Raw genomic sequence first — 22,934 nt, forward strand, 5'->3', positions numbered from 1 at the left:
TGCTAAGCACTTTTGCCATTCAGAGGTGAATATTATTGGACTGTAACCGCTAACTCTGGCTCGCACTCGCATTATCCACTAAACGCCCTAGCTCTTTCGGCGTTCAGAGGTAAGTATTTTTGGGCTGTAGCCTGCACATTTACCGTGTAAGCTACGTGGGACGAACCGCTAGCTAATATCACCCTGGCTTACTAGAACACTCAGCGTTCCTCAGGGCGCCTCATGCAGCATTAATGGAAATCTGCAAATCTAAACCACCCAGCGGTGAGACCTGCTGAATTAGAAGGAAATCATGGCTACACCCCTGTCCTATACTAGTGTCACATAATGCACTTTATAAAATAGATGTTAACTGATGGTGCGCCTCATCCAGCGGCCTTATAGTCTGAAAAATACGGTAATGTATGAATGTCCATGTTCTTGTTGCAGTAGAATATAGTCATATCTCATAGGCTCAAATCAGGCACTATTGTCTGAAAAGTGGAGGCAGGAAAATCACGAAGAAGATTAAAAAAGATGAAGAACGGCTCTAGTTTCCAGCCTGTGCTAATGACCCGCACTCCGTTTAAATATTTTAGTCAGAGTGCAGTCAGAACGTCTTTAGGGTATACTGCCTTCCATAGAATAACATGGTCATTAGAGGATGATGTAACTGTCTGGTAGTCATGGGACCTTGTATTGTACACAAGGTTGATCATGGTTATTGTCAGGCACTGGATGCTATGCTGTATCTAACTGCTATAAGGTGGAATATGCAGTGGACTGTAAGGGATAATGCAGTGCGCAGGTAATAAACAATGTTTCCTACAAAGTCAGAATATCTATGGTGTCCCATTTTAACAGTATAATTCAGAACCTGATTCTGACAGTTTTGCATCACTGCCTGTAATAATTAGAAAGAAAATTTCTTCAGGGTTATAAAACACGTCGCTACAACAAAAAGATGTAGAATACCTGCAGCCACAAGGGTAGAAATGTCTGTAACACTGAAGCCATTAATCTAAACAGTCTACTGATGGTTCATCAGGATAAAACTCATTGTTCAGAAATCTTAACTTAATTACAGATGTGCTGTGTTGGGTGTCTGAACATATCTATACACATTATGGTGTATATCTGTAATGTAATATGTTTATATAATATATATTTTTGTATGGGTTTAAAAACAGGACCTGGAGCAGGAAAAGCCAGTTCCTGTTTTCCCAGTTACAGGGTGGGGTTGATCTCCAACCCCCCTTAACCTGGGTTACTTATGTTAACTCCACATTCACCACTGTGTTTCCGCTAGTCGTCGCCCAAAATGAATTTGTGCACACAAATAAGAAATGATGGTGCCAGCCACCACACGCACCAGTCTCCAACCACCTCCCATCTCCGAGACTCAACCCTGTTAGTGGGAAATCTAATCCTCAATCACTGCGACTGATTTCATTACTGCCTGCACCAGTGCTTCACGAGCGCTCCCACGAGCGGAACCACAGCACAAAAGCAAGGCCCAGATTAGGTGCTGAAATTGGGAATGCTCCCAATTGGAATCAGTTTGTGTTGTGCTATGAAAACCACTGTGAATCGGAAAAGCGGGCGCTGCCAGGTGGATTCTCTCCATGTTTTGGCTTCTTGCTGGAGCTGAAGTGCGTATGGGTGTTTTTGCGAGGCTGCGTTTGACGCGAGGCCCTTTTGACTCGAGCGTAGACAGACTGTAGGCTGTAAATTGAGGATTAGATTACTTCACAAATCATAAATGCAGTCCCGGGTCTTATGGGATTATGATTTAAGGGGCATCCTTTACCATGAAATCTACTTATGAGGTTTGTGTAGGTTCAAATTCCAAAACCAGATGAAATTGTTTTTTCCAACCTCTATTAAAGCAGCATATTGTGAAAATTGGTATTTTTTGCTACAGTGGTGCACTTATATGTCGTTAATACAAACTGAATTTTGAGCTCCTCCTCAAGGACAGTAAAGGACAGTGTGGTGAAAAACCTTGTGGACTTTAAGGTAGATTTTACAACCAAAGTTTTATAGTGTGGTAGCAGCGTTTTGACCCACAGTACATAATGCTCAAATTAAATGTTTGCCTTAAGGTGTCAATTTTCGCCACTTTGCATTTTGACCTGATATATCAACATATAGTCATTTCTGATTGGCTGCCTTCTATTGTTTATCAAAAAGCGCTCTGGCCTTTTCTTTAGAGCAATTAGCTCTTATAAGAAATGTACATATATCACTAGGATCTGTTTAAGAACCAAAATGATAAGGTTGAGGGTCAGGTTAAGTTAAGGTTGAGTTGTAGTTGTAGGTGTAGATATGTAAATGTACTGGTTAGTGTGATAGTGCAGCTCTGAGGTACAGTGTGTACACTGTCCTGTGAGGAGTGTGGTGTGATAGATGGAGTCGCTCAGTCTGAGAGGTGTGAGCTGAGACATGACACAGGGCCAGAGTGACAGGCGCTTTTGATTGACAGCTGCAGGCTGCTTTTATTGATGCTCTGCAGTCCTTATCTCTGCTAATGACCAGGTTTCTCGGTCGGGTCAGAGTACCCTCTAATCAATCACTCTCACTCGCTCTTTTTCCCCCTAGCCCTTTCAGATTCTTTTTTTCTGCTCAGTCGGACCAAAAACTCTCTAACTAGCTCTCAAAACCTCTAAAAGCTGTGTCCAATAATGCAATCAATACTTGTCCTCCTTGTGAAATTTCCACAAGTGCTCAGAGACAATCATAACTTGCTGTGGAGCCTCTAAAGGCCTCTCTGCTACAAGCTCGTCATCCCGAGTAGTCCACAGGGTCCTCGTCTACATGTCAAGCCACTGACTGTCTGTCGCTACACAGCAACCCCTCAATACATCAGTGTCTCCTTGTATTTGTACCTCTCTCTCTCTCCAGCATCGCTTGCTGCTCAAAAGTTTAAAGATTTTCACAACTTGTGAACTTGACTCAGTCAGTCTGGAAACAATTATTACTTTTTAATCATTTACAAGATATTCGTGATTTTCATTATCTGTGTATTACCTACAGTTTCTGCCACTGGACACATATCTCACACAGTGCAGTCTGTTAGCATCACTGTCCGTTAGCTTTCTCTACAAGACGTGTGAAGGTGCTCTGTGGAAAATAGCACAAAGACATTAGCAGCAGATTCTCAAACTAAGAGATAAAGTAAGAGTATACAAAACAGGGCCAAAACATCAGCAATCTTCTGTTACTCTAAGGTCCAGTCCACTATAGGCACTTCTGATGATGGACAGGTATTAGCATGGGCTTTCTGATTGGTTTAGAGATACACAGCGGGGTGGGGTGGAGGTGCTGGGCGACGTGTGTTGTAAAGCATTCCTCATCTAATTACACATCATTAAACATTTCTGAGACTTGCACCACACTAGCCCTTCTGACTTCCACTCAGATGGATTAGTCTTCGTTGTCCTCCTACACTGATGAGCTATCTCTTATATCCTGTCTCTGGGTTCTTAAACCTCTGTTGGTAGTTGCCCACAGCATCACGCATCCAACACGTCCAACACATTTTGGAGATGCTCCAGCCCAGTTGTCTGCTTATAACAATCTGGTCCTCCTCAAAGTCTGACAGGTCTTCTTATTTGACCATTTCTCTTGCATCCAACATGATGACGATGAGACCCAACCGTTCAGGCACTGTCTAATGTATATCCTAGGTTAAGACATGCACCCTTATTACTGGATAATCAGTGTAAATCGCTTTATGTATGAGTGGTCTTAACATCTCTTAAGCCTGATTTTAGCCTTTTTTACATATTTTTGAGCTGCATGTTCAAGAACGCCTGTAAGGATTAGCTAATGTCAGGGCTCATAATGGAGGTGTGAGGCTGTCTTGTAACATCGGGACACTGTAGCTGAAGCACTGACTCAAATTGGGACCCAGCTGTCTAAGAGGATGCTGTGTAATGTTTGAGTGTGTGAGGGAGCAATGCTCCAAGCTGAACAGATATTTATACCATCTATTCCTTTTTTTACGGTCAGTCATCCTCCTAATTCCAACATTCACCTGACTTACTGCTGTCATGAATAGATGATTCAGCAGCTAGGTATGATACAAATAAATACAAACAGATATTTGTTAATAAATAAATAAAAAGGTTATTATTTTACCGAAAGCTGTCAAAGAGAAGAAATGATGTATATGCTACATCCAGTAATCTCATTTAATTCTGGCTTGTTGCTGGCTCTGCAGAATTCGTGTGAGGTGTCGAACCATCTACACACAGTCTTTAATGGAAGTTTTTTTTTCTAGTAAAAAGGCAAAGCTAATCCTGATCCAACATGATTGTTGCTTGCATCAGGCCATTTTAGAAACACACACACACACACACACAGGGGTTTCCATGCCGTTCATCAGTCTAATGCAATTCTTGTCCAAAACCTGCCACATTAACCTGGAAGACAAAAGTGAATTTGTTAGGATACTAAACTTCTTCCTCTGTTCTCCCAGTCTCCCATTCCAACATTACTACAATATTGTGTTTAAAATGGAAATCAACAATGTGTAAGCCTAAGAAGTGTATTACTTAATTACTAAAGAGAAAAATATTTTTGGCTTGCCTACATTTTCTTCTCCACCTTGGAAGGCTTTGCAAAGTTTATACAGTGAATAAATACATAGAATCCCATGGACACATTTAAGGATCAACAATATGTGATCCTGGATAGGGTGTAGTGATAAAAGAGATCCCCTCCTTCAATGTTATTTTACTAAAAAGGTAGATCTGAGAACAGAAAAAAAGTTCATTGTTTTTTTACATGCAGGATTCAGTGCATAGATTCCTGCAAAAGAGTCCTCCAGCGATGTCCATTTCAAAAACACTAACCTAATGAACTTGGCATAGATACAAAACAGACCTCCTTGAATGTTGGTGTATGTAGCATTTCACACCCTCCTATCAGTTGATTAATACAGTATACTGTTTAAATACATGTCTTCCACATATATATTAATGCATAAAAAAGAGAGAAAGACAAAGCAAAACAAAATAAGAGTAATCTAGAGCTCTAATTTAACATGGTTAAGCCTTAATCTTTTTAATCACAGTAATATTTAGATAGATCTAAAATAATTAAGATTAAAACACAGTGTAGTCTAGATAGATAGGTAAAGAAAGAAAACGTAAGTGTCACACAGTAGAAGATTGTTATTACTCAGTTACAGGTCCAGGGTGAGTAGGAGGGTGTGATCTAGCCTCACAAATTGGAGGGGAGCTTAGAGCAGAGAGGTTCCAGTTCGGACGGTCGGGCCTCGGAGGACCTCCGGGGTGGAAGTGAAGGTGAAGTCCCAGGGGAGTGAATGTGGTGCCGTGACCCGGGAGGAGTCTGTGCTGGGGGAGCGATGTGCCCTGATACAGAGCTACAGGGCTTAGGCGCCAGTGTCAGAGACGAGTAAGGGGAAAGGCAATAACCAGGATCCATGGAGGATCGAAGGGATGACTGATGACCCAGAGCCTTGCCTATTTCTCCCGTTAGCGAGGGATGAGAGCTAGATAACAGTTTCATATCCTCAGAGAAACGGCTTAGCGGAGACTCGGTCCCCGAGGCGTGGTGGCCTGGTAGTTGACCAGGGCAGGAGGACTGGGGCATGAGCAGAGAACTGTTGGAACCAGCTGTACTGGAAGGGTCACTGTAGTGAAAAGTCCTGCCAAGGACAGGGCTTTGGATTGTAGGGCTGTGGGCTAGGGGAGTGTAACAGGGAGACGCATTAGCTGAGCCATACTGAGCTAACGAAGCTAACGCTGACCTTTCTAAAGGCAACTGAGGGAGAAAGCTGGACCGCAAGCTGGACAAGGTGGATTGGATATTTGACGATGGTGAGCCTTCAGGGGCCTGGGCAATGTGGGCATGGCTGGACGACGGTGATCCAGGTGGGGGTGTGTGGAAGAGGTTTAGCACACTAGAAGTCCTGCCACCTCCGCCTGCAAACTGCTGCAGCGAGCCCATCTGCGTGGGTTTTTGAGATTGTTGACCGTGGAGAAGCTGACTGGGAGTATGGCTGAATGATCCGGTGGACAGAGGGCTACTATTTGAAGATGTTGTGGTCAGAAGACCACACGTTGCACCAACTAATGCATTTCCAATGGAACCGCTTGAGGTCACTCCACATGATGCACCACCCACTGTCCCACCCACCGCTCCAGACAACATTCCGACACCTGAGCCATCTGCTGTTCCACCTGTCCCACCTTGCTGGAGACGGGTAGTCAGCGAGGGAGTACTTGGGGGAAAAGGCTGCTTGTGTTTTGGGGGAGGATGGAGCTGTGCAGTGCTCGATGTGGGAGATGCAGAAGAGGAGAAGTTGCCGGACATTGTGAACGTGGAAGCTCCGGTGATTCCAGGATGAGATGCGCCGCCGCTGCTAAAGGCCTGCTGACTGGCGCTGCCCGACGCTGCAGGCCCTGTTGAGTGGTGGGCCCGAAAAGTGGCAAGTAGGGGGGTGTCTGCTCCGGCACGAGGTTTTGGAGGCGTGCTGGAAGGAGAATCTCCAGCTGAACCAGGACTTGCTGATGTGGGTACAACCTGAAACCGCTTCAAGCAGCTCGAAGGGTCTTTCATAGAACCCAAAACAGAGGCTGAGGGGCGGAAAAGAGCGGCAGGGAGGTGAGGGTGGTGGGTCAAGGCAATAGCAACCGATGTTGTTGCTGCAGCAGCTTGGAGGGGAGCTTGAATGAGTGGAGCCCAGATGACAGGAGTAGGTGATGGAGGAGCAGGAGGAGGTTGGTTTTGCATCAGGTGGGCACAGTGCGCCATGTCTCTGTCATGCTGGACAATTTGTTGGATGATCTCATTCTCCTGGTAGTTTAGGTTGCCAGAGTTCAAATCATGCTGGACCTTGTGCTGCAAGACAGAATTCTTCTTTCCTAGTGGACACGAAAAAACAGAATCAAGGAACCATCCATTTACAACAACACAAAACAAACACAGACAAACCGCATTTTTGGCTTAATCAAGACCAACTGGTAGTTTTCTGTGTTTTATTCAATCTTTCTGCTCCATTAAACAACATATACCTGGTAAATGGGTTATTTGAAATCCTAAGATAAAGCCCTCCAGCATCAGCTTCCGCACTCAGAGCTACCCTCATTCATTAAAAAAAGATGTATTATAATCATGGCTTTTTTGAATAACCTCTAAACAAAGGACATCATTATTCAGCCTCAGGCAGCATGCTGAATATTAAAGTGCACACAAGAAAGAGTTGATCCTTCTAAATACCTCTTTTATTCTGGCTTTTTGTTCCAAACACTACTTTGCAATCTCTTTTTTCTACAGCAGTTAATTCTCAGCAAGCCCAGAGCTGTGGGCGGAACCCCAGGCTGGGGGTCTGATATCAGGGAGGGGGGCAGCCTGGTAGGGGGTGTGATGGCTCCTGCAGGCAGGCCAGTCTGTGTTTGACTAGTTCTTACTGTTAAGCACTTGATAAGGCAGAGAGAGAAATCAGCAAGTAAACATGGCCTCGGACGCAGTGACTGATAGGATAGCAGAGATGCAGGCTAGGCAGACACACGGCACTTTACCATGTTTGGTAGCTGCTGGACGCCGGATCTGACAAGGTCCTGGCTGAAGGGCAGCTGCACTGTCACACAAACTTCATCAGGCCATGGCTGATATAAATGCTACAAATGACTCCACACTACCAGAAAAGTGATCAAAGTGAGCAAATTCCAGGAACTGCCGTGACATTGTTGCGTAATAAATATCAACGAATTCTTTTCTTCATAATGAGACACGCTTTTAAACTGTATTTAATTAACTGAATTCTACAAAATTCCATCTGTATGATAAATTAGGAAAAAAACTTTAGGAATAATGGAAATACTTTCTCTGAGAGCAATCGGCCGCACACAGTGGAAACAGAATTAGCAGTCACATCAGGGTGGCCATTTTCTGATATGAGAAAGTGGCGATTAAGCTTCGGGCTGAAGGCCGCTGGATGACCTGCTCTAACCCCAGTGCATTCCACTACAGATCAGCAGATTGCATCAGACCCATTAATGCTGTAATTAATTAGTGAGGTCTGCGGTCTGTAAGTCCATTCTGCCCGAGAGAAAGGTAAGTTCTACATGCTGGATTTGTGTTGAACAGGAGAACAATGTTAAAACAGATTTAGACTGCTTTTGACTGTTTTAGCCTGATCTAGATTGTTTTAAACTGTTTTAGATGATTGAGTTTGTTTGTGCTGTAGTGTTTGGGCTGTTAGGACTAGGTGTCAGTGTTTACTGTGAGGGGTTTCTGAGTCCCCGCGGTGTCAGATAAACACGGGCCTGGGTAACAGCACTAACACAGCTGGTTGCCGTGGCGTCTCAGCCCTCAGCCGTCTGGCTCAGTAAAGCAGGAACGCGAGGAGCTGATTGGAAATTACACAGTACTCCCAGGCATTACATGAACACATGCTGTGCACTGCTCTGTCCCAGGTACGCCAATCTGAGAGTCCCTTATGTTCATTCTAACAAAACAAAAATGAGTGGGAAACTGTGAACTGTCCCTTGACTATTATGAGCTTCTTAGTCCAATTTAACCAGATAGAGTTAGCAGCCCTCCATCAGTCCGGTTGTTTAGCCTCCTGCTAACAGGCTAATGATGACTTTCATGGCGCCTCATTAATAAAACAGCAGTTCTGAAAATTACTGCAGTGGTTATTTGAGTAGGTTGTGGGACTTTTATTTTGTAAATCTTCAAGTGTTTGGAGTGTCTAACCTACAACAAGACCATGGGTTGAGAATCTTCCACTAACTGAGTAGAGAGAGTTGAATTAGGCCAATCACAGTGCACTGCTGTGGACATGATCTGAACTGGAACTGCTGAGGGTGGAATATACTTTCCTTCACTGAGCGTAATGGTGGACAGTGACATGCAGTGAGGATGAACGCTAGCCTGGTTATGCTGAGATGGATTGTGCCACCTTAAAGCAATCTCCCAACAAAAGCTATTGGGTCACCAGCAGCTGCTTTAATGGAGCTGAATCTTTTTGGAGATAAGCATAGAGGCTGCTCACCCAGGCTTGGAGTACTCACACTGGGAGCTGGGGTTTCCCTACTGTGCCCTGTGGGCACAGATGAAGGACTAGAGAGTTAGGAGTGTGTAATAGAGTGGAGGACAGTGAGAGATTAAACACAGTGTTTAAAAACTCCAGCAGTACTACTGTATCTGATCCACTCCCAACAGCACAACACAAATAATGACCCAACAGCAAAATAATAATATCTGTAGTAATATCTGTGGTGGTTTTCTCTCCTGTAGGTCCTGAGTATTGAAGAACAGCATGAAAGGATGATAATAATAAAGTATGCAGAGAAACACATACAGAAATACAGTCTGTAATTATTATAGAACTACAATGTGTCCTATATGATCAGTGGAGCTGAAACAACTGTGGACTGTGCATAACTACTCTTGGAATTCAACTGTGAAACAATAACTCTTGAGGTTGTAGCTAGTTCAGATTTAATTTTTTCCTGAGAGTTCTGTATGTATCTAATTTATCAAAATTAGAATATTGGCACACATCAATACTCAAATATTTAAATAATATATCCTTTTTTATAAATCAATGATACATTTAAAGGGTTATGATTTGTGGAGTTATTTTGTAAACCTTTCTTTGCAGAAGTCCTGGAGAATAATTGTCAGCATGTCTGTTATACATTAAAACTGAATATTGCCCTAAAATTACGATCTTAATTTTAGCCTCTCAAATTACTTATAATATATCAAATTACTTTTCAATATCCTCCTTGAAATGAAGAATTTGATTCAGAGAGTCTTACCTATGCGGTCCAGGCGATCCAGAGCGACTGTCTCAAAGGCTCTCCTCATCATGGGGTATTCCTCCAGCACTTCATTGAAGTTATCGACGGAGAGAGAGTACAGGCGGCAGTAGGTATCTGCCCGGACACTGGCCGTACGCCTTCCTCTGGTCAGCAAACAGATCTCTGAAACAGTTACAGAGAACAGCAAATCAGGTCAAAGGTCTGCTTGTATTTTTTACGCTTTTAACAACATACTTGTGCAATCAAACACGAGCATCATTTCTTCAACCTACGGTTATATTTATCACCAAAGGAGACTCCAATAGTGGAGAGAGGTTTAAGAATTGGGTGTCTTTTCTTTAAGCTAGAAGGCCAGACCCCCGTGCTGTTGAACAGATGTATGGCTGAGGAAAGGGAGGAGATGGTGCTCCCTCTGAAAAACGTCAGTTTTTTTAATATTGACTGTATCTGTGATGAAGATCTAGTCTGGGATGGAAAGTCATGAACATGCTCACCTAATAATCATTAGGACAAATATTGCACCACAGATCAGCGGTGACCAGAACTCTCAAAATTGGTTGATAAGACTCTGTGCTTTAGATGTAAGACTTTGCTTATTACTATTTTACACCCAACCAACAGTCTATTTTCACTCCTTGTGTCTGCATTGTTTGAATAGCGACAGAGCTTACAAATATATATATACGCTGGTGTGTGTTCAGATACATTTCTGCTGTATTGTTATCTTGGTGGTGGAAAACACAGGTGCACCACTGACTGATTGGAACCCTGACAACAGTCAACCATCAAATGTCCATTGCTATTTGGTAATCCAGGTGCACCCAGCTTTTACATCAAAAATAAACAGAATAAAGAATAAAATAACATTACTATTCCCTTAAATGAGCTGCTGGTGTATCTTTACAGCGTGAATGAGCAGCTCAGAATTCTCTACTGAAAAGTGGTTAAAATAGCAAACCTCCAAAATCAGAGCTCATCTGGCTCTTAAAGGAAATGGACACACTAAATGGTTTATTTCACGTTACACCCAAAACACCCATGAATAATTAAGACAAAACAGTACATGTTTTCTGCGTATTTTAAGCCAAGCAAGACATTCTTTTCCTGTTGTTACGACAGCAGCAAAACACTTACGTTACACTTACATTAAGGTGCACGGTGCACGGTTGAAGGCTTGTCTACAGATCCATACAGAGCCATAATCTTCTACATGTAATGTGATCTTTGCTGCTGTGTTTAGCCTGCTTACTAACTTATTTAAGCCTAGGTAGCTTTAGCTTTATAAATGTTGCTGTGATATTATGGAAAATGTTTTGTCCATTTAACATATTTTTCTTTTCAACTTAGGTAAACACAGCATATCCTGTTAAAACTGATTTCATTAACACTGTCTGTAGTGCAACAGTTAGCCAGAACAACAGCTGCACTGAGTTGTGAGGTTATCTTAGCGAGTGATCTACAGATCCAACACCACAGAAAAAAACATTAATTTTAGCTTTTAGTACTTCCAGAATTTGTTCATCATCTTGCATGTTTATAAGTGTGGTGAGCAGAATGTTATTATGCTAAATTAATTAATATTAACCAGCTTCTCTCTCTCCTGATTCTCAGCATTTGCAGTTCTTCTTGCCTTCAATTTACTTCAGCTGATAAACCTGAGAGCAAACTGAACGCTGGATGTGTTGGTATAAAATTGATATAAACATAGAACCATCCACCATCTTACAGGTAGTACAGTATAGGGTGCTGATATCTGTGAAAAGTGGGCTTCACCAACTTTACAGTTGCACTACATACTTTCTTATTTATTCATCAAATAATCCAGTTTGATATGACTTTTATTTCATTGTTAAATTTTGGTTGGAACAAACGTTCAGCCTTGAGTTAACTGAATGTACAGAACAAAGCAAAGTCTTTGCTTTTTTAAAAAGATTTGAAAGTTTACTTGATTCAAATGGGTGAATCATTTTCTCATAAATAAAATATATCACGTCAACTCAATTACTGTCTAAAGTAAGTGAACTGAGAGACAAATCTGCTTTGCATGTTTTATTCATGTGGAAATGATGTATATGTTTGAGTTGAATAAATTCAATGTTCTGGTCTTTTCAGTGCAGCATAATTTAGTAATCAGACGCAGTGCGAAGGTCTTGTGTGAATCCTCTATGAACCTCTGCGTGGGGATTAGTGTCTCCTAACTCTTCCTGTGTGAGAGTTCATCCTGAAGCAGCACCGTCAGCTCACACTCGCGTCCCCTGCTCTCAACTTCTCCGCCAAAATCGGGAACTTTCTATCAAAGGAAAAGGTCCAGCTCACCAGCGCCTGATTTTTTCTTTTTGCATTAAAAATGTGAATTTTCTGTAATCCAGAGCTGAAGCACTTAATGCCATTTTCAGAGCTTAGAGTGCTGGCAGAACTCATCCGTCATGGTGGATCAGGAGAATTATGCCCCATTTAACCGGCTGCAGTGCGGGACCAGTCCGGCCGCTCTGGGGCTGAGGGTCCCTCTGACTGCAGGCTCGCGTGTGGGCGGTCCTCGAGCAGTCAGGTGAGCTTCAGAGATTGCTGTGGCAGGAAGCATACTAAACTTACCGTACTACACACCCCATCTGACTCCTGAACTGGCAGCACACACACCCTTCTAACTGTGTACACAAACCACACACTCTGAACCTGATAACACTTCACAGAGTGAAAACAGGGCTCCCACTTTTACCCACAATGTAGCTGATAAAACTCACAGTGCTCCTTACTTTCTCCAGAGTAACAGTGAAGGTTCAGAGAATGAGAGGAAAATGCATGATTTTTGCATGATAAGCAGCCTACGTAATATATGAGATTCACTTGATGACTTAAATCACTGATAATAATTTTTTCCGTCTTGTCATTGTCCACTAGAATCTATCTATCTATCTTTCTATCTATCTTTCTATCTTTCTATCTATCTATCTATCTATCTATCTATCTATCTATCTATCTATCTATCTATCTATCTACCTACCTACCTACCTACCTACCTACCTACCTACCTACCTACCTACCTACCTACCTACCTATCTATCTATCTATCTATCTATCTATCTATCTATCTATCTATCTATCCATCCATCCATCCATCCATCCATCCATCCATCCATCCATCCATCCATCCATCCATCCATCCATCCATCCATCCATCCATCCATCCATCCATCTATCTATCTATCTATCTATCTATCTATCTATCTACCACAAGGGCCTGAAGGTTAGTGTGACTGTGTTTTTGTGATGTGATCTGTTTCGGGGACTCTGAACTGTGGGGTCATGCTCTGGATCCCCCCTCACTGTGTGGGTGGAAGGGTCTCTGTGCCCTGGGTAATCCCCACATCCCCACTGAAGAGGAGAGCAGCTCTCAGCTCATCTAAATCCCCTCCACCCGGGGGCCTGTTCTGGCTGAGGCTAGCACACACACAAGATGAGACACTTAATACAAAGTGAGAGAAAGAAAGAGAGAGAGAGAGTGTGAGAGAGAGAGAGAGAGAGAGAGAGAAAGGAAGAGAGAATTACAAAAAGACAGCATGTTCAGTTGTGCATCATTAACCCCAAAACACTGTACCAACTGTCAAACATGGTCTCATGATCTTGGGCTGTTTTTCCACTAGCTATGAACATTTTATTTTACATCCTATGAACACTGAACTAACTGCTAAGCATGGTGGTAGTGTTCATCATGATCTAGAATGCAATGCCGTACATGTGATGTGTCAGATTTTTTTAAATTCCCGAATTGTTCTCGCTGTTTAAGAGAATCAAACATTTCTGTCCATCTTTCTCCTGATGGTAAATTGTGTAGTGTGTGCTTAAAATTAGTCAGTAGTAGGATAAGTAAAGGCAACCATTCAACCCTTAGAACACTGTACTAACTGCAGAGCATGGAGGTGGTGGCACCATGATCTGGGGCTGTTCTGCTGCCAGTGGAACTGATGCACTGCACAATGTGAGTGGAATAATGAAGATGATCTGATGGATGAAACTGGATTAGACGGATGGTGAGAACTGGCTGTTTCTAGAAGGTGAATTAATTGAATTTCTGCAGCTAATATCTGTGATAACCCATAGTCTCAATGGCATTAAACACCCAAGTTTTCATTTTGCACAATCAGATCCAGTCCTCCAGGCCACGCTCAGCAGTGACACCAGATTTGTTGTGTTCTGTTTTTGTAAAGACACCGTGACCTCTAGTCTCTTCTTGCTCAGCCCCCAAACGTCCCTCTGCACTACATCATTCACATTAGCATGGACGAGAAGGCTGGTGCGTGTCTGACTCAGCCGCCCAGTGACTCATCAAAATAACAGAAAAAAAATCCTGCATGAAATCCTAAACAGGCTTAGAGTGCCGGATCCTGCCAGCGTACCGCATGCACTCCAGCTCCATCACGGTCTTATCGCTCCACCCCCTGCCGAGCCTTTCCAATAACAGCCTATGAACATTACTACGCTCATCACGGGAAGAGCGTGTGCATGCGTGTGTGTGTGGGGTTGTTTGTGCAGGGTTAATCACAGTACTGCATCTAATGCTGAATAAGCTGTATGACAGTGTCACTTTTCAACGCAATATAAAGTGTAGTCATGTCTTTTTTTGGCTTAGCTTGTTCTGTGTAAAATGTATTGACATTTCTTAGTATCGATATTTGGGTTTAAATACTTTTGTAGATTTTGCACTTTTTACTTGAATAAAAGTGTAAACGTACTGGTTTCAAAACTACTTAAAGTATATTTAAACAACAGGTAGAAGATGTGAATACAGACTGTTGGCGGGGTGTAAGAAAGGGCTGTAAGGGGAGAGCATGCAACAACCTTATTTCACAGTTTATTTCAAGACTATAGTAGGTAACAACCCTGCTAAAAATCCAGCTTGTGACCAGCATAGGGGTATTGAGCTGGATTTTTATGCAGGAAACGATAGAAAATGTGTCATTACCAATTAGCCTTGTGCAAACGATAAATGGAAAAAAACTTATATAAGCTTCACTAAGCTGGTAGACACAAAACTAAAGAAGCAAATCTCAGAACAAACCTGTTCTGGCTAATGGACTACATTTAGTGTAAGTATATCTGTGCACACTTTTTTCTATCAAACTGTCACTTTAAGTCTGTTTTCCAGTGTTTCGGTGGTGGGAGAGGTATGGGTGGCGTGAGGTTGGCTCTGACCAGGCTCACCTGCGCTTTGAGCCTTTCTGTCAGCTCAAATCTCCATCGTCCACCGAGCCCCGAGCCGCCGCACTGGACACACACTAACCTTTCAGAGCGTGGGCAGCCTGCGAGCCTGATCCAGCCTGACACTACAGCCTGCACACGTTAACGCCGCCAGAGAGATGCAGTCTGCAGCTCTGCTGATACACAGCCTCTCAGAGACGAGACTACAGCCACAGCTGCACACTGCTGATACTGGACACATTACTGGTTACGAGGACTTCCCTCATCTCCTTTAACAACTAGACTAGGAGTGAACCTTTAAAGAGCTACTCAATACCAAAATTTTCCACATCATGAAATCATTAGAGGGTCATTAAGTCATCCGGAGTAATTAGGTATAAAATGCTTAGAACTAGAGGCATGTTCACTGAATTAGATAGAATTGGTTATTGTGCTGTATAAACCAGTCATCTAAAGACTTTGGAGTTTATAAAACCTGCTTTCACTGTGCTTTACTGTTGTTTATGGTAAATTTAATCAGAATACAGTCTGGGCTCTATCTATCACCTTGTACAAGGTGTGTCGCGATGCTCATTGCTGTTTTACACCTGCGTCATTAAAACAGTAAGTTTGGGAATAAATCTACACTGATGGGTGTGGTGGTCTGGAAGTGAGGTGTGTTCAGGTAAATATCTGGTGTATTGATATCTTAGCAACAAAAAACACAGGTGCTCCACTGACCAGTCAACAGCAGATGTTTATTGCTACCTTGGCAACACAGGCAGCAGTTCACAAACCCAACTTTTACTTCAACAATAAATAGAATACTAAATAAAATAACATTGCTGTTCCCATAAATTAGCTGCTCGCACACCTTTACAGCTTGAATGACCAGGTCAGTTTCCTCTGCTGAGAAGAGTTGGACGTGTCAAGGTAGCTGCACCATTAAAATAGCAATCTGCCAAAGTTATAGAGCACCGGTCTCTCTTAAATGTAATAATGAGTGACACTCTGATTTGTATATATAATTCCTCTATTAATGCACAGCGCAGCCTTCTTAGACTCTGGACTTTCCGAGCAGGAATTTTAACTTTTTTTTCTGTTTAAATTTAATAAGAAATTAGACTGAAACATCACTAACAAGCCTTTCTTCAGTTGAATGTAGTGCATTAGAGCAAGAAACCACTAAAAGGTGCAGAGCCAAGAAACATCTAGGGCCAGGGTTGGGAAACACTGGTCTACGTTAGAAAAATTGTCTTGGAAGGGTCTGAACCTAATAGCACTGAGCAACACAAGACTAATAACAGCAGCTCTAGTGCCTATTTTCAGCAAAAACATTTAGTCTGATCTTATCGACCAAAAGTGATTTAAATTGTAATCAAATGATTGAAAGGAACAATCACAAACTGTTCAAACACACAATAGTCACATCAAAATCAGAACAATCCCTTCCTTTAAACTGAACCCAGACGTTTAGTAGTATCAAATAGTATTTGGACACAGTTTTAAGTAATGGTATTAATTAAGAGTTTTTTAAGAGTCACTACTGTCTAGAGAAGGTTTTCTATTAGATAATGGAGCACTGCTCTGAGGATCTGATTACATTTGGTGACAAGGGACATTAAGGTCACCATCCATCTCCAACTCATCCCAAAAGCAAAACAGTGGGTGGGGACCATTATTCCAAAGAACACAGTTCCACTGCTTTACAGCTCAATCCTGGGGGAATATATATATATATATATATATATATATATATATATATATATATATATATATATATATATATATATATGCCTCTAGCGTATTAGGCATGGTGCCAACAAGTTTGTGTTTTTTGCTTTCAAGAGTCATATTTTATTGCTAACTTATTTACAGGGACTAGATGAGCTGTGTGTGTGCATTTGCATATCTGTCACCTATGTGTGCAACTGAAAGTAAATAAAGCATTTATCAGAAGGAATGTCCACAAACATTTGGACACATTATCAGTCCTACTTGTGTAAAGAACTGTAATATTACTATACCCATTCAGTTCACATGCATTTTCACTTGCAGTGACAGCTCTGTGAGTATCAGCTTTTCCTAAAAAGCGTGTCCTTTAATGGTGGCTCAAACCGTGATTCCTGACTGTAGGTGAAGTGCTGGAACAATAAGTAACTATTTTCACCAAAAAACTGCTTTGAGGCGAGTGTGTGTAAAAACTGCTTTGAGGCGAGTGTGTGTAAAAACTGCTTTGAGGCGAGTGTGTGTAAAAACTGCTTTGAGGCGAGTGTGTGTAAAAACTGCTTTGAGGCGAGTGTGTGTAAAAACTGCTTTGAGGCGAGTGTGTGTAAAAACTGTTTTGAGGCGAGTGTGTGTAAAAACTGCTTTGAGGCGAGTGTGTGTAAGGAACTTCCAGTTGCTACATTAGCCTTGCAGCTCTAGGTTTTAACAAAAGAAACCAAACTACAGAGATAAAGCTCAACTGGGTGACACACACACACACACACACACACTTTCTTGATTTCCTCAGTGTCTCTCTCTCTCTGAGCTGGGGCTTGATAGCAGAGCTCTCGGTAACCGGCTTTAGTGCTCCACAGATTAGCTGCACCTTGTTGAGGGTGACGGGGCCGCAGACAGAGGAGACCAGACACGAGATGACAAGACAGATTCGAGAGGGCACATTCGATTTTTCCACCCTGCAAAATCTCCCCGGTCCAAACCAATGCCCTACTGTCTCAGAGCAGCTACACACAATCATTCTTCATAAAGACACTCCAACTACCACTCTTATACAGAGAGAAACACAGCCCTGTCCTGTTTACCTTCTTTACTCTCCCTTTTACTGCCTTCTATCCTGCCATTTCCCTTTTATATTCTGTTTTCTACCCATTTCCTTTTCTCTGATGCTGTCATTTTACATTTTCTTTTCTTATTTTCTTCAATTTTTCTTTTATATTTGTTGTCCTTAACCTTCCAGGTTACATTTTTACTTTTATGTCCATCTTTCATTCAGTTTAATGCATGTTTCCTTATTTTCTACTGTTTTCTTTATTTTCCTCATATTCTGTTAATACTGTCTATAATGTTTCTGCTTTTCTCTTCCTCTGTATTTTTTTTATCCTAAAGCTCATTCCGTGTCGTCAGTGCAGTCCTATCCCACTGCCCACCACAACCATCTTCTCAAGAATTCTTTATAATCCAAGGCATGCATTTTAACCCAGGCATGTGCTTTAAATCATTGATATCCAGCATGATGAGGAGAGACCATGCAGCATTCTCCACCAAGGGACAAACGTGCAGCTACTTGCATGCATACACACGTGCACACTGTGTGAGTGCAATAACACACACACACACACACACACACACAACATATAACACATATTAACACAAAACATTCAACATATACATTCACATTGATTGCGAGGGTATCTATAGAGTACCTTTGTAGTGTAATTATGACATACTGTACGTATGTGGGTGTGTGTGTGTGTGTGTGTGTGTGCATGTGTTCACCAGTGGTGATTGCTCTAAGACTGCAAGGGAAGCTCAGCTTCTGCGTGATGATTGGATGATCTGTCTGAGGCGGAGTCATTTTTTGATTGACAGTGAAATGAGCGAATCAGCGATCTTTTAGTGTAAAAATCCATGATGGGAGCATTTTCATTCTGTTCTGAGTTGAACCGGAGACGTTCCTAATCCTTATAGCGGCATTTTCTTTATTAAAAACGACAAAGTATTGTGTTATCATTAAAAAAAGTAAATAATTTAAATTAATTAAAGAGATTTTGCATTTTTTCCTATACCAACTTTAAAGATTTTGCATAATGGTTTTTTTTTTTTACTGATCATTTTATGTTTATTCCTGTCATAACGTCTTTTTTATGTAATTGTTCAATGTAAAGAATGGGTACCTTTTTGTTGTGTAGTGAAAACTTAAAAATAATGCCTTTTGTTTACAAAAAAAAAAAACATCTCAGGGAGAGTAGAATTTTTGTATAAATAAAACTACATATGTTAAGATGTAGGCCGAAATTGAGCTTCCCCTCCTTGAAAGACCAGCATCCGCCATTGGTGTTCACTTGGGTAATGGAGGGTCAGTGCACCAACCCTGTTTAACGTTTCACAAACCCCCTCTAAACGCCCACACACACACACACACACACACAAACACACACACACGCACACAAACACACCCACACACACACACAAACACACACACACACACACAAACACAGGTGTTATATAAATTAATTTCATGAGTGGCTAACTCCTGTTTTGTAACAAATTCCCCACAGCTCCAGCCCCTCTCCCAGCTTTCCCAGCACTGCACTGGTGCCAGGAATAGCACAGAATGATAACAGGCGAAAGGCCAACACCACCGCAAAGCTCCACTGCATTTAATGCGTTTGGGAAATAATTGCAGATCCAGGGCTTAAAGATAATGTGAGCGAGGGCACATGTTTCCACAGTAGCGCATTTAGCATTTTAGCTGATCCTATTCACACTTAAACACAGCATAACATCCCCAAATATCTCTACATCCACCAGCACTGACACAACATACCACACCTCCTTTACACCAACCATAAACATCCTCAAACATCTCTACATCCACCAGCACTGACACAACATACCACACCTCCTTTACACCAACCATAAACATCCTCAAACATCTCTACATCCACCAGCACTGACACAACATACCACACCTCCTTTACACCAACCACAAACATTCTCAAACATCTCTACATCCACCAGCACTGACACAACATACCACACCTCCTTTACACCAACCACAAACATCCTCAAACATCTCTACATCCACCAGCACTGACACAACATACCACACCTCCTTTACACCAACCATAAACATCCTCAAACATCTCTACATCCACCAGCACTGACACAACATACCACACCTCCTTTACACCAACCATAAACATCCTCAAACATCTCTACATCCACCAGCACTGACACAACATACCACACCTCCTTTACACCAACCATAAACATCCCCAAATATCTCTACATCCACCAGCACTGACACAACATACCACACCTCCTTTACACCAACCACAAACATCCTCAAACATCTCTACATCCACCAGCACTGACACAACATACCACACCTCCTTTCCACCAACCATAAACATCCTCAAACATCTCTACATCCACCAGCACTGACACAACATACCACACCTCCTTTACACCAACCATAAACATCCTCAAACATCTCTACATCCACCAGCACTGACACAACATACCACACCTCTTTTACACCAACCATAAACATCCCCAAATATCTCTACATCCACCAGCACTGACACAACATACCACACCTCTTTTACACCAACCATAAACATCCCCAAATATCTCTACATCCACCAGCACTGACACAACATACCACACCTCTTTTACACCAACCATAAACATCCCCAAATATCTCTACATCCACCAGCACTGACACAACATACCACACCTCCTTTACACCAACCATAAACATCCTCAAACATCTCTACATCCACCAGAACTGACACAACATACCACACCTCCTTTACACCAACCATAAACATCCTCAAACATCTCTACATCCACCAGAACTGACACAACATACCACACCTCCTTTACACCAACCACAAACATCCTCAAACATCTCTACATCCACCAGCACTGACACAACATACCACACCTCCTTTACACCAACCACAAACATCCTCAAACATCTCTACATCCACCAGAACTGACACAACATACCACACCTCCTTTACACCAACCATAAACATCCTCAAACATCTCTACATCCACCAGAACTGACACAACATACCACACCTCCTTTACACCAACCATAAACATCCTCAAACATCTCTACATCCACCAGCACTGACACAACATACCACACCTCCTTTACACCAACCATAAACATCCTCAAACATCTCTACATCCACCAGCACTGACACAACATACCACACCTCCTTTACACCAACCATAAACATCCTCAAACATCTGTACATCCACCAGCACTGACACAATATACCACACCTCCTTTACACCAACCACAAACATCCTCAAACATCTCTACATCCACCAGCACAGACACAACATACCACACCTCCTTTACACCAACCATAAACATCCTCAAACATCTCTACATCCACCAGCACTGACACAACATACCACACCTCCTTTACACCAACCATAAACATCGTCAAACATCTCTACATCCACCAGCACTGACACAACATACCATACCTCCTTTACACCAACCACAAACATCCTCAAACATCTGTACATCCACCAGCACTGACACAACATACCACACCTCCTTTACACCAACCATAAACATCCTCAAACATCTCTACATCCACCAGCACAGACACAACATACCACACCTCCTTTACACCAACCATAAACATCCTCAAACATCTCTACATCCACCAGCACTGACACAACATACCACACCTCCTTTACACCAACCACAAACATCCTCAAACATCTCTACATCCACCAGCACTGACACAACATACCACACCTCCTTTACACCAACCACAAACATCCTCAAACATCTCTACATCCACCAGCACTGACACAACATACCACACCTCCTTTACACCAACCACAAACATCCTCAAACATCTCTACATCCACCAGCACTGACACAATATACCACACCTCCTTTACACCAACCATAAACATCCTCAAACATCTCTACATCCACCAGCACAGACACAACATACCACACCTCCTTTACACCAACCATAAACATCCTCAAACATCTCTACATCCACCAGCACTGACACAACATACCACACCTCCTTTACACCAACCATAAACATCCTCAAACATCTCTACATCTACCAGCACTGACACAACATACCACACCTCCTTTACACCAACCACAAACATCCTCAAACATCTGTACATCCACCAGCACTGACACAACATACCACACCTCCTTTACACCAACCAAAAACATCCTCAAACATCTGTACATCCACCAGCACTGACACAACATACCACACCTCCTTTACACCAACCATAAACATCCTCAAACATCTCTACATCCACCAGCACTGACACAACATACCACACCTCCTTTACACCAACCATAAACATCCTCAAACATCTCTACATCCACCAGCACTGACACAACATACCACACCTCCTTTACACCAACCATAAACATCCTCAAACATCTCTACATCCACCAGCACTGACACAACATACCACACCTCTTTTACACCAACCATAAACATCCTCAAACATCTCTACATCCACCAGCACTGACACAACATACCACACCTCCTTTACACCAACCACAAACATCCTCAAACATCTGTACATCCACCAGCACTGACACAACATACCACACCTCCTTTACACCAACCATAAACATCCTCAAACATCTCTACATCCACCAGCACTGACACAACATACCACACCTCCTTTACACCAACCATAAACATCCTCAAACATCTCTACATCCACCAGCACAGACACAACATACCACACCTCCTTTACACCAACCATAAACATCCTCAAACATCTCTACATCCACCAGCACTGACACAACATACCACACCTCCTTTACACCAACCACAAACATCCTCAAACATCTGTACATCCACCAGCACTGACACAACATACCACACCTCCTTTACACCAACCAAAAACATCCTCAAACATCTGTACATCCACCAGCACTGACACAACATACTACACCTCCTTTACACCAACCATAAACATCCTCAAACATCTCTACATCCACCAGCACTGACACAACATACCACACCTCCTTTACACCAACCATAAACATCCTCAAACATCTCTACATCCACCAGCACTGACACAACATACCACACCTCCTTTACACCAACCATAAACATTCTCAAACATCTCTACATCCACCAGCACTGACACAACATACCACACCTTCTTTACACCTACCACAAACATCCTCAAACATCTGTACATCCACCAGCACTGACA

General features: G+C 42.3%; 1 protein-coding gene across 1 annotated transcript in view; it reads right to left on the reverse strand.

Annotated features, from left to right (window-relative positions):
- Nucleotides 1-347: 347 nt before the first annotated feature.
- Nucleotides 348-22,934, reverse strand: part of hcn4 (hyperpolarization activated cyclic nucleotide-gated potassium channel 4) — a 243,841-nt gene continuing 221,254 nt past the window's right edge. The window contains exons 7-8 of the mRNA XM_049473599.1: nucleotides 9,783-9,947; nucleotides 348-6,875 (exon numbers count right to left, since the gene is read on the reverse strand). Coding sequence (XP_049329556.1) covers nucleotides 5,209-6,875; nucleotides 9,783-9,947 — 1,832 coding nt within the window. The 3' untranslated portion in view covers nucleotides 348-5,208. The remainder of the gene's footprint in view (nucleotides 6,876-9,782; nucleotides 9,948-22,934) is intronic.

This window comes from Astyanax mexicanus, unplaced genomic scaffold (assembly GCF_023375975.1).
Source record: "Astyanax mexicanus isolate ESR-SI-001 unplaced genomic scaffold, AstMex3_surface scaffold_40, whole genome shotgun sequence".
NCBI lineage: Eukaryota > Metazoa > Chordata > Actinopteri > Characiformes > Acestrorhamphidae > Astyanax > Astyanax mexicanus.